This window comes from Neomonachus schauinslandi, chromosome 2 (genome assembly GCF_002201575.2).
Source record: "Neomonachus schauinslandi chromosome 2, ASM220157v2, whole genome shotgun sequence".
NCBI lineage: Eukaryota > Metazoa > Chordata > Mammalia > Carnivora > Phocidae > Neomonachus > Neomonachus schauinslandi.
Genome location: NC_058404.1, coordinates 65,010,015 through 65,024,080, shown reverse-complemented (window position 1 = coordinate 65,024,080; position 14,066 = coordinate 65,010,015). Strand labels below are relative to the sequence as shown.

Here is a 14,066-nt window from a genome sequence, read left to right as displayed (position 1 = left end):
TTCCTGAACATCTGTATGGCCTACAAGGTTGTTCAGTTAGGCAAAATATTCAAAAGAGTACCACATATTAAAAATCTCCCCTATTAAAAAATTAAACTGTAGACACACTAGTTAAAAAAAAAAAATGGATGTCTAAGACTTCCAGTGCAAAAATGGAAGGAGCTAATGGGTCAAAAATGGCCCTCTGAGAAGATGACATTTGTACATTACAATGACCTTGCCTTCTCTAGTTCTTTGAAGACTTATTATTGGGCAAGAAAAAAAAAAATCAGTAATTTATGATTTTCTGAGGAAAATTATCTAAAGAACTTTGATATGGGTTTTCACTCACAAACCTAGAAAAAGGGCAGCAGAGGGTAATGAGAAAGGAATCAAACATTCCAAATGGCAACTAACCCTTTCTTGGTGCTAGACTGGGGAGAATTTTTAAAAAGTGAGGAAAGTGGAATAAAATTATCTGACCACTTTCCTTATATTACCCAAGAATAGAGGACATGCATGTGGCAGCCAATTAATTACCTGACACTATCAGGTGAGCCTTCACTTTTCAGATATGGTTGGAAAGTGGGATCCAATCCCTGGAGTACTGAGAGCCATGATTGGAAACTTTTTTTTTTTTTCCCCCCTTATAGCTGGTAAAACATACTGGAAAAAAGAATGGATTAGGTCTGTACACTGTGTGGTAACTAAGACCACATATAACATTTAGTCTAATTCATCAACTTAACAAAAGTACTTTTACATGTTCCATGGAACTCAATACACATTAATTGCCCTTCTTAATTACCTTGTTGTGTATGACACTAAAGATTGAGACTAGCCCATTAAATATTTTCACCTAAAAAATGAAAACCAACACTCCTTTGCAGTGTTTTTATATTTTTCTCTTTAAGTAAATACTATATTCTTACCCTGTTTTTCTCTAAAACTAGTCAGAAACAAAGTTCGTAAGAATATCTTCAAAAGTTGACTCACATCAAAATAAAATTATAATCCATCTCAGTAAGAAAAAACCTTCAATGATATAATTCTAAGCATTATCTTTTATGTTAACTGAGGAGTCCATATTTCATCAAATCTAAGACATTTACTTTATATATCATGAAGATAAAACCACTACCCAATTATTATAAAATGTCAACAATTATTAGTCCCAAATTTCAAAATGAAAAAGTGCCCATTTTGGAAGTGACAACATCAGGTGTATGGATGATAAACGAATGAACAAAGAAACACTCCCTGAGCTCCTACTACGTAACCAACACTGGGAATACAACTGTCATGCAACAGACTCTTACCTATCAGTGGGAAAGTGCATATTCTCTTCACCTGTCACCTTTCCATACCTATCCTATCCATCTTGCAATCTAGGATGACTTCCTTGACCCTTGCACTGTTAGCTATCTCCTCTTCCACTCAATCCTACAACTCTGTATGTCCAGTACCACTCATCTCGCATTCAATCATTAACTTTCTGGTGTCACTTTGCTTTTAGCCAAAGTGTATGCGCTCACTCCCTAGCTAGATTCCCTTTTAACAGACATTTGTCTTTATCCTCTAAAGCAATCAGAACTTACTAAAATCTACTGAGGAATGGGGGAATCTAATAAATGGAATGCTTGTGTGTAATAATCATATATATATTTTGTGTGTGTATATATATACACACACAAATTATACACACACATACATGCTTATTACTTTACTGAAAACACTATTTATCTGAAGTTTAAGGGATCATATCTGTTGGCTATAAGCTTTACTAAAATAATTTTGTATAATGAAGCACAAAATTTTAATTTTTTAAAAAATCTGAGCACTATTTTTAAAGAGCACCAAGTATCAATTTTAAAATATCTCCTCTCAAGGACATAAGCCATTTCTTAAATATCAGATATTTTGAAAAGAATGTTAAAAAGTGTCTTCAGTATTCTATGATACAATGTAATAATTTCAAACACATTTAGAGTCATAAAATGCTGAAGTTGAAAGAGGCCTGCATTTAGGGCAAAATTTATAAAGTAAGCTAGGCCTTGAAAACAACATATTCAGTCAACGATTATTAAGTGAAGACCATGGTGCATTGTAATTTCATGGATGGTGGGAGATCAAAAGTATGAAATAATCCGCTGTAACTTCTGACCACTTGAGGTGTCCAGATATTTCCATATCCTCATGTTAGGATGTTTTATGATACGTGTTTGCACTGCCAAAATCAGAAAGAAAATATAGTGTACTCAACCTAACTACAAAATACATTTGTTTTACAATATAATATAGGCAGTCTCCAAATAACGAAGGTACCAAGAACTGCCTACCAGCATTACATTTTTTCTTAGTCATGCTATTATGTGTATACATACGCATTAATATGCCTACTGCAGTATTATCCATTTTTTATCCCCATAAGCACTGTAACCATAACTTTTAAATGTTATGTAAAACCTTTCAGGTTTTCAGAAGAGAAAATAATAGGCATTAATTTATAAAATTCATTTCTGATTAAGGTTCTGAAATGTCACAATCCCATAAATGTTTTTATGATTCTAGATTTTTAATTATACCTGATTTATTTAAATAAACAGGCCAGGGCATAAACTGCTGAGAAAATTTTTCAAAAAGGACCTAATTTTCCAATTCACTGAAACACTGAATAAACCCTATGTGGTTTAATGTAGTTCAAAGCTGTAATACGTATGCTGCTTTACATTTACTGTGTAGGTCATGTATAAACCTTCTCAGCATTAAAGAGGAGTTTATGATCAAAAGAATAATTCCACGTGGTTAAATTTAACAGCATATATTACATAACTGTGACATATAAAAAGAGCCAACTAAGATTACTCTCCTTTTCAAAGCCTCTTTAGCTAACCATTCCCTTTTTTCCCTCTTTTCCTCACCCCTTTTTCTAAATCAAGATATAACCATATCTTGTCATCCCAAGAGACTGCTGCAACTCTCTAAGGTTTAATTCTAAAAAAAACAATCATGAGGTTACTTCACTGTAGCTCCCATATACCTACCATTAGAGATCTGCAATAGTTAGTAGTTAGATCACCAGGATCTAACTTTCCAACAAAGTGAGAAGATTTAAAAAGCTAGATCCAGGGAGGTGACACTCCTACTTGACAAACAGACTAACTGGAGGTAAAAATTAAGCTCAGCACGCCTGCATGGCAATAGGAAACAGCCCAGAATATGAGACACTTTATAAAGAGGTGGGACATAAAACTGAGTTAAACTGGGCATGCCTATGTTCCAGAGATCTCTAAAGATCCAGCACAAACTCTGAAATTGATAGAACTGCTTGGCCCATTTTAATTTATGTACACCTTTTAGCAAAGACAACATGGATAGAATGTTTCATTAATTTTCTCCAGCATTTCATTAGGAAATTAAATAGAATACATAGATCAAATGCTCCATGCACAATCCCTGCTGTCTAAGAGGATATACCAGTATGACCTGAACAAAATGGTACATCTGACACTGGCTAGAGCTGGTTTTAACAAGAGGGGACAGTTCCCAGGAAAAGTGGACTGTCATTTTCAAAAACAAAAAAAACAAAAAACCCCAAAACACACACACACACAAAAAAACTAATCTAGTAAGTAATAGGATTGCCCCAAAAGTCAGCAAAGAAATATAGCACCAATTGGCTGGTTCAAGGGGAAGGTCAAAGTAGAAGACAATGTATTTAGAGCCAGGGTCACAGCAATCTACATGCAAGCTGGAATTTTAAAAGATTAATCTATAGGTAAACAGAAGAAGTCAGTGAGTAAAGAAAGACTAAAACGACACTCAGAAAACTATGAGAATATCCAAGAGGCATACAAAAGAAATAGCATGGCTATCCTCAATAGCTGCCTTAATTCCCAATGGCTTTCCTATCCAAATAAGTTTACAATGCATCCCCCCTCTTGAGGTAAGTGGAGAGTCTTTTTTGCTCACAACCACAAGAGCCCAATGTAAAGTCACATGTGATAACCCCTTGCAAGTATTTCCCTTTTACTCTCTACACAGGATGACTATTATCACTGACTACACAGCATCCCTTTTTGAAATGGATAGAAGACTTCCTTTCCTATGAGAGAGAACCCATTCCTTGTGGTTTGCATGGGGTTGGTATCGCCCACCCAACCCTCAAGCTTCTCAAAATACACATACATTCACACTCCCTTTCTGTCAGCTGGCTTTTACATGTTCCCGCCCTCACACTTGCCCATGTGCTTTCTCTAAAGCACTCACTTTCCTACATACCCTCCCACCCAAACAAGAGTGACTATGTGACTCATGCCCAAGCAATCCAAATACACATTCCACTAGCCTCAATGTGTTCAGGGCTGTGTACCAGGCCCCAGGCAAACCAGTACAAGTCCTCCCGTGATTTTCATATAGGAATATATGAAACTGCCAAACTGCCAGCCCCATGGAGAAAAACCTACTGAGCAAGAAAGAAGCAGAGGCCTAAAGATACTGAGTACAGGTAGCCCTATCATCCTGGTCTTCAGGGCCAAGTCACTCTCTTCCATTAATTCCAGAGTTGAAGTCCTGAAGGAGTCCTAATAATACTCTTTCACAGCCCTAAGTCAAAGATTTATGGCAATCCAGGGAACTCAACCCTCTACCTCACCCATTAGCAGTGGTCTAATGGACTAGAAACTTCCAATAAGTTCACTTCCTAATCATGTAAATATAAAATAAAGCGGACAGCTACTCAAGAATCTAAAGTTGAAAAATAACGACTATAACTGATCTTCCATCTTTCCCAAAGACCCCTTGGAACTGGCACAAAAAAGAAGAGATTGTCCCACTGTTCAAGTTTCAAAAGCTAACATACCTTTCCAGTAAAAATGTAATTTTCTGATATGAGCCAAACATACACTCTCACAATTCAATAGCACTTCCAAAATCGTATTTGTCTCTGTTTATTTACTGTCTGCCTCTCTCCACCGGGCACGATGAGAGCAGAAACTGGAGGGTCTTGTTTACAGCACCTAGTATATGGCCAGTGTGCTATAATAGTTTAAGAATGAATGAACATAAAATGCCTGTTGTTCTCTCACTCATTCTATAATCATGTATTACTGCTGCCTGACAACCTATTATCTGTCAAGCACTCTACTGCACACTACGGGAACTACAAAAATCAGATACGAACTTAGCCTTCCAGAATGTGTTTCCTGGCCTCTGTGTGAACATGGACCCTTTTAGTTTTCTGAGGAAAATATGAGCACTCTACCAAGAAAAATACTTAAACATATAGACTAAGATTTTGCATTAAATTTTAAGAGATTCACAAGGTAAGAATTCCAGGTCAAGTAAGATAAATAAGAAAATGATACATATAAAAAGTACTGTGGTCCTTTATTTGTTGATTTTTATGCTCTGAGAAAACTTAAGTAGAAAGCTGACCAAGATACAAGAGAAACACCGAAGAAGTCTCCCAATACTTTCAGAAAATAGGGTATGTTGGGAAAGCTTTGTGTAAAAAGACCAGTAAGGGATAGCAATGTCTGTAGTATGAAAACAAGAACCACCAATGAAGTTGCATAAAAATTCAAGAGGTTTTCAATATATAAAGCATAAATGAGATAGGAAATTTCTCATTACAAGTAGAGAAAAAGAAGTAATATTGGTAGAATTCAGGCATGAAAAGGTGCCCGATTACCTCGAGACTTTTAAAATGTTTTCAAACCTTGCATTAAACTGTTTCATTGATTTAAGTATTACGTAATAAATGTAATTAGTGATCATTAAATTTTTAAAAAGCATTAGTTGTAATTAAAGTACACATGGGTGTAAGGAGAATAAACATGCGGCAATACAGCCTATATTCTGAAATCCTGAGATGTTCCTCTTGGATCATGAGGTTTCAACCAAACTACCATCATCCTTCTAGGATGGAAGGAAGAAAAGGAAATAACCACATAAGAGTCAACTTTACAAACCAACCCTATCAAGTGCCAATAAATATCATCCTATAATAAACAAGTTTTCTCCATCTACAACAAAAATGCTCCCAAAACTTCAAGTTAACAGGAGTCCTAAGAAACTCAACCCATCCAATTTTACTTTCTACTTCTCTTAAATGCAATCAATTAAAAAGATTTCAATTGCTACTGAGCAAAATTTTCTGACTTGCAGACCAAAAAAAACCCCCAAATAAACAAAAAAAAACCCCCAAAACTAGGTTGTAAATCTACATAAGAAATCTCTGTAGGAAAGATAAAAAACCAAAAAATAGCAAGCTAAAGTTGATGTCCATCAAAAATAATTACCAAATATTAGATTTAGAAACAACCTTAGAAACCTTAGCAACCACATCAATCCTCTCTTTTATTTAAAAAAACCAAGGCAGGGGCGGCGCCTGGGTGGCTCAGTCAGTTAAGCGTCTGCCTTTGGCTCTGGTCATGATCCCAGGGTGCTGGGATCAAGCCCCACGTCGGGCTCCCCGCCCAGAGGGGAATTTACTTCTCCCTCCCCCACCTCTGCTTACGCTCGCTCTCTCTCTGAAATAAAATCTTAAAAAAAAAAAAACATAAAAAATAAAAATAAGAAAACCAAGGCATAGCAAAAGTATGCCCAATAAGAGGTTGAGAAGTCTTCAAATTTACAGAGCCAGATATAGGCCAAATAACATCAATATTAGTATCATAACATATATTTAATAACTTTCAAATTAGGTTTAATAACAAATCTAAGTACTTACATTAAGGAGTAACTCATCTTTTGTTTTAAGAGGAAAATTCTTATTTTCCTTCTCAGTTTGTAAATCATCTTCTCCATCTGACAGCAGTGGAGGAAGTGATATACAAGAGGAAGATGATGAGGAAGATGATGAAGATGAGGAGGAGCTTGAACTATCTGAATCTGTTTCACTGTAGGGAAGAAAAGTCAAAAACTTAGGAAAGCATTATTATAGTGGTATTAAATTATAATTTTTCAACTAGGAAATATCTACTATGTATTTACTGTTGCTGATATAATTCAAAAGCTAGCAATTCGAAGTTGACTATGGTATTTGGAAAGCAGTCTTTAATCCATTGATAACATTTTCAAAACCCCTGCTATAACCCAAACCCTATTATTATAATAGTCTCACACATCACACGTTTGTCTTAATCTAGTTAAGCACATGACAAATCACTGACAAGAGAAAGGACTGGACAAGACACCTTTCTTATTAGCCATCAGTGACCAGATCACTTAATTGCCAATAAAATGCTGTCTTCAGGGGGCGCCTGGGTGGCTCAGATGGTTAAGCGTCTGCCTTCAGCTCAGGTCATGATCCCAGGGTCCTGGGATCGAGCCGCGCGTTGAGCAGGGAGCCCGCTTCTCCCTCTACTGTTCCCCCTGCTTGTGCTCTCTCGCTCTCTCTGTCAAATAAATAAAATCTTTAAAATAAAAAAATAAAATGTTGTCTTCATACAACTTGGAAACTCCTGAAAGTTACCAACCATGTTGACCACTCTACTCTAAAAATTCCCTTAGCCCTTGGCTTCACAGCAATTGTTACCAGTAATCCTCTTAGTTTAAATTTTGTTTGCTGGCTTTCTCCCTCAGCCCATTTTATGTGCTGTTTTGAAAACTTCCACCCTCATTTTCTCTTCTCTCTATCCTCTTCCCATTGATAACCTCATTCACTCAAATGATTTCAATCATCACCCATGTAGAGATAACTCCTAAATCATCAGCCTTGATATTGATAACTCTAGGCTCCACCCCTAATCTCCAGCTGCATACTGGCCACCTCTGTATGAAAAACCTACACTTACCTCATTCTAGCAACAATTAAAAAAAAAAAAAAAAAGCATTCTCCTTACTGAAACTGCTTCTGTCCTTGAGCCTCTATTTTATTTCATTGCTTAGTGTTCAATCTAGTCACTATAGGTAGAAATCTTGGAATCACTCTGAGCCAATGCCATCTCACAGTCAATGATAAAATCCTACCTTCAGATGACAAACATCACTCCTATTCCATTTCTCAATCCCATTTCCACTGTTACTATGACCCTATTTAGGGGGGAATCCTCATTTTTCACCTATTTTTCTGTAATAATTATATAACTGACGTCAATACTCGTAGTCTCTTCCCATAACAATCAACCCTTCCTCCTACTGCTATTACCTTCACCCTCTCATGACCTTCCATCCTAATCAGTTCACACGCTTGCTTTTAAAAAAAAAAAAAAAAAATCCATGACTGGACATTAGATCTGAAGGAATTATCAATTTTGTTATGTGTGATAACTGTGATTACGTAAAAGAATGTCCTCTTAGAGAACACATGCTGAAACATTTAGGGAGAAAGTGTCATAGTATCTATAAATGACTTTAAAAGGGCTCAATAGCATGCATATGTGAAACAAAGTTCTGAAATGTTAATAAGTGTTAAATCAAGGTGATGGCTCTATGTGTTTGTACCATTCTTTCCATTTTTTTTAATGAAGAAAACATTAAACATAGAGAAAAGCTTTAAAAGTTTCTCCACAAATCTACACTGTATACAAGATAAAGGCCATCTCAGGGCCCTTTGCAATCAGGTTCCTGGTAACCTTCACAATCCCATCTCCTCCCACATCTAGCACAGAAGCATATAAAATGTCCCAAATCCTGTTGTACTTTCACTACTTCATGCCATTATTTGTGCTATTTCCTTTGACTGGCATGTCTCCAGGACAAAAAAAGGCCATTCCTCTTTATAAGCTCAACTCAAATGTTATCTCCTCTGAAGTCATCCCCTATCCACCAAAAGTAGATTTACTTCCTTCCATATCGCCCAGAGCATTTTTTTCAAACTGCCTAGTACAGCCTGTCTCGTACTATCCATAATTCATTGAAAAACATGTCTTCTCAGATAGATTATGAAGTGCTTGAAACAAAGGCACTAGTTCTGGCAAGTATGGTCTTTTTCTGTTACAGGGGTAAATGGGTGTCCCATTCACAACTCCTTCCTACTCTTACCACATTATGAATCTTTCCCTCTCTCCCAGATCATTCCTATCAGCATACCAAATTCCATAGTACCTCTGCTGAATTCCTCCAGCTATGGCCTCATTTCTCCCCTTGAAGTTTCTTGACAGAGTTGTTAACACATGCTATCTCTGCTCCTTTATTTCCCATTCAGTGTTTACCCCAAATTGGCTTCCATCACCACCACTCCTTTACAAGGTCACCAACAATCTCCACGTTGTCAAGTCCAGTGGACATCCTTCTGTCATCTTAACTTTTCAGCAACATCTGACATGATTCTCCCTTACTTTCCCAAAAACCTCCCATATTTTGGGGTGGTATTCTACCCTCATGTACCTCCTTCTGTCTCCATGGTTTTAAATATGACCTTCACTTAAAAGAGACTAAATTGACATAACATCCAAATGTACTGCTTGAGAATCTTGTTTGAATTCCAATTCAAATAAACCAACTGTTAAAAGACAACTAGAGAAATATGAATACTGACTATTAGGTGATATTAAGGAATTAAGGTTAATTTTACTACATTTGATAATGACATGGTGGTTAGATAACGAGTACTTCATCAGTTAGAAATGTAAAGAACATACAGATGAGGTGACATACTGTTTGAGACTTACTCTAAAAATCTCAGGTTAAAAAAAATGTTAGAAATACTAGATAAAACAAGATTAGCAAAATACTGGAAACCGTTTGTTTAAGTGTGGTAATGAGTACATTTGCATTCATTATATTACTCTCTACTTTTAACAAATTTGAAAATGTCCATAATAAAAAGTTAAAGTAAATCCTATCTGTAATCTCATGTTCAAATTTACATCTCCAGTCCAGAATTGTCCTCTCAACTTTAAATTCATTATCCTACTGCTTCCCTGACATCTCCAATTAGCTGTCAAAGAAATCTCAAATAAACTGTCCAAATTAAACACTCATCCCAGATAGGTTACCCCCCATTTTACTAAACAGCACCATCATCCACACAGTTGATGCCTCCTTGTCTAGCCCACTACCCCATTTATCAAAATACTTAACAACGATAACCATGGTCACGTCATGGACTCAATTCAACATCTTTCCAACTCTTTCCACACTAAGCCCTGTTCCACTCGTGCCTCTCTGCTTTCACTCTTGAACCCAGTTCAATTCCTTCTCTACAGAGCAAAGCTTATTAGAATATTAACCTGAGCATGCCATTTCTCTGCTTAAAATTCAGTAGCTTCCCTAACACTTAGAATTTAAAACTTTAACATGGCTACACAGTCTTAAAGGGCTGGGCTCTCCTATTACTTTCTCCATGCCTTGCTTGTTCCTTCATTGTAATTTTCACCACCTCTAATTTATGTATTGATGTATTTAGTTTTATTTTTCATCCTTCTCATTAGGGATATTTTGTTCACCTATTCAGTATCCCACGTAACACACTCAAATACTTGTAGACAACGTTCAGTGTGATTTAGCAACAACCTATAACCTTAAGTCCTCTCTCACCATAGGTTTCACATTTAAAAGGGGGGGGGGGGGGGGGGGGGGGGGGGTGCTGTCTATAAAACCTACCCAGATCATAAAACAATGCGAAATAACAATGTTTCACTAATTTCATGAACACTTGCTCCCTGCAAGGATTCTACAAAATTATCAGGAGCCAAACTGGAAACGTATGAAATCCTTTAACTGGTCCTTAATTCATCTGGTTCAAAAAACAAGGCCACACTCTAAACCTGATTAAAAAAAAAAAAAAGGTCTGACACAAAATTCAAAGTTAAAACCACAAAGGGACACGCCAAATTGAGTGGTTATCGAAATAATCCAATATCCTCAGGGTTTGTTTTTTGTTTTTGTTTTTGCGATCTATACATAAGATATTTCATACTACCAAATTTAGGAAGAAGAGGGATCTGATTATTAATCTCGGATTCGCAACGCGATTTGCAGAGAAGGGCGAGGAATGGGCGGTCCGAGCTACTTGTCAACACGTGCGCAGCAAGCTTCAGCTACCTCTCCTCTCTCCCAGGCCCACGCGGGCACCCTCTCAGTCCCCGACCCCGGCTTCCCCCCCCCCCCCCCCCCCCCCCACCGCAGCTCCAGAATCCCCAGGCACCCGACCTGTCCGAGTCCGAATCCGAGTCCGAGGTCTCTAGAGAGTCTGGAGTCCCCGCCTGCTCTGCGGCGCTCGGGGCGGTGACGCAGTTCCCTCCGGGTGGAGGTTCTGACCTTGACTGCAGCGCAAATTCAGGTGGCTGCTCCTCTGCAGGCTGAGCCTCCGCGGCCTGTCCGGTGTCCGGGGACGCCTCATCCGATTGCAGTGACGGCCGTGGCTGTGGGACAGGTACAGAGCCCGGACACCGCACCGCCTGACCTTGGCCATCCCCCAAACCAGTGCCATTAAATTTCAGAGTTTCCAGCTGAGCGGCGGCGGCCTCCACTACTTCCATGCCGTAGCGCCAGAGACCCAGTCAGGCTCACGTTCAGGGCCCCCAGAAGGCTCGCGGCTCGCTAGAGAAGAGATAGAACAACCGCGCGTCTTGTAACCGCACCTGGGCCCAACTTCCCGCGTTTCTCCGGTAACTACACGCCGAGCTGCCTGGAGACACGCCCCCGCCGTTTACAGGGCGGCACTTCCGGGGGAGCGTACTACGTGACGTGACGCGATTGCGCTCAATGGGAGCGGGACAGGGCTTTTGGAAACCAGACCACGCGCGGTCCTAAACCCGCCGTTTTCATTACCTCCTCGAGCTACAGCTCCCATCCTGGGGTCAAGTGGCTAGGCTTTCCTTTCACTGGCTGTGGGCCAATTCTACTTGGAGCGGAGATGCGAAGGAGGGCTTGTAGGACGCGGGGGGACACCTGATTGCACGAGTCTCTGTACGTAAGAAACTTGAGCCAGGAAGTCTTGAACAGACACGACTAGTAAACTTCATTAAAGTTAAATGAAGCTGAAGCGATAGATAGCAAGCACGTTAACCATTCATCTCAAAAAAATTACTACAACTATTCCTTGTGTTTCTCCAAAGCACTCTCAAAAAGAGCAGTAGTAGAGGACGTAATGTTGCTGCTTGTTGATGTTATGGTGATGTCTATATGGTAGTTGACGCCACTTCATAGAAAGAGTGGGATGGGACTAAAATGAACTAACTTAGCCGGGGAAACGATTACTCTAGATCATAAGGAAGATAAAGCAAAAAGTTCTTCGGACTGAGGCAGAGATCGGAATTTTATGGGGTTTTTTTTAGGACTTCATTCGATGCATCAGCCCCTCCAGCAATAATAAATAATAATCCTTGTTACCATTTATTAAGCATGCATATGTGCCAAGGACGGTGCTAAAGATTTTATCAGTTATTCACTGAGAATGTATTGTGTGCACACCACAGTGGCAGACCTTCATAGAAACTTAAGAGTAATACATAGTCTCTTATTTTAAGGAGCTTACTCTCTAATTGAAGTAAAAAGGTCAATGCACCGGGCGCCTGGGTGGCTCAGTCGGTTAAGCGGCTGCCTTCGGCTCAGGTCATGATCCTGACTCCCAGGATCGAGGGAGTCTGCTTCTCGCTCTCCCTCTGTCTGCCGCTCTGCCTACTTGTGCTCTCTCTGTTAAATAAATAAAAATCTTAAAAAAAAAAAAAAAGGGAAAAAAAGGTCAATGCACAGTAGATAACTAGAAAAATATTTGAAATGTGTAATACAGGACGCAAGTTCAGCAGTCATAGGAAGTTAAGTAAAACTGGTGGGCTGTATCATGGAAAGGCTCCAAAGAGAAACAGGAATTTAAACTTGAGATACCACTCAATGCAGTTATTAACCTAAAGCTCAGTGTTCCCAGCTAAACAGACCTGTGTTTAAATTTCAGCCCTACCATTTCCTTATTGGTGTAATTGTAACTTTGAGCAGGTAGTCTAACATACCTAACACTCGTTTTCCTTACCTATAAGATGGAAATAAAAATACTATCTCGTTTAGTTCATGTGAGCACTGATTAAGGTTTTATACAAGAAAATGGCACGTGCCATACACATACTAGTGTGAGAAATGGTTGATAAATAGAACAATGAATGAACTTATGAATAAAATACTTCAGTAACAATGATCTTGCAGAGATATGCAGTACGAATGTGAAGAAAGAAGAAATTTAAGTCAGAATGTCTTTCCCGCCAGGTAAAGGTCTGTTGCATGCTTCCAGTAATTAAGCAATGAAAGTCTGAACCAGGGTTAGAGTCAATGCAGTCGAGTAAAGGAAATCCCCAACATCAGAAGAATCAAAGTACTCTAAAATTTCTAACTGAGGAAACTAGAAAGAAGTTGGTATTACCAGTAAATACAGAGAAGTTGGAATGAGATGAATGGAAGAATGAAAAAGAAAACAAATAATGAAGTTTTATGAAACAATCACAGTAAAAGAGAAATGACAGATAAAGGTACAGATGGTACCTAAGTTATTCATTCAGTTTAAATGAATCCAATGATATCTAAGAAAGGCTACTGGTTTCGAATAAAAATCTCTGTTTTTGAGGTGGGATGGTCTCCATGTTTCAGGATAAGAATAGCTGTGCCTCTGCCTAGATTTAGACTATGTTACTATTTTGTAATTGGTATTTTTTTTCTAAGCTCTTGAATGTTTCAAAAATGTCTTGAATTTACCTACTTCCAGAGCTCACCTCTCTAACTGCATTACTTCCAACAGCTGCTAAACTTAGCCTGAAATCTTTAGCCTTAGACTAAAAGCTAAAAAACAAAACAAAAAAAAAAACAACTCCTAGAAAGAATAAGTAGTTTACGGGATCACATTAAAATTAAGAAAGTTTGTCTTGAACTAAATTATGAATTACAAGTCATATTATGCTTCAAAGTGAACTTGTAAAACACCTAAACATATTCTTTGAAGTACAAAAACAAAGTTTATGAAAAGAAATTCACTTGAAAAAATTTTGCAAGTTCACCCATCTCTACTTATTATAAAGATTGTAAAATTTTACAAAAACAAAAAACAAACTGACAACAAACTCTTAGTGCCATTTTCACTGATTTGCAGTGTCTTGCTTCTCAAAATGTACATAGCAGCTTTGGTATCACGTGGAAACTTGTTAAAGACTGCC

General features: G+C 38.1%; 1 protein-coding gene across 1 annotated transcript in view; it reads right to left on the bottom strand.

Moving 5' to 3' along the window:
• NAF1 (nuclear assembly factor 1 ribonucleoprotein) overlaps positions 1-11,531 on the bottom strand; it is a 39,048-nt gene extending 27,517 nt beyond the window's left edge. Inside the window, exons 1-2 of the mRNA XM_021698876.2 lie at positions 11,080-11,531; positions 6,713-6,881 (exon numbers count right to left, since the gene is read on the bottom strand). Coding sequence (XP_021554551.2) covers positions 6,713-6,881; positions 11,080-11,408 — 498 coding nt within the window. The 5' untranslated portion in view covers positions 11,409-11,531. The remainder of the gene's footprint in view (positions 1-6,712; positions 6,882-11,079) is intronic.
• Positions 11,532-14,066: the final 2,535 nt, after the last annotated feature.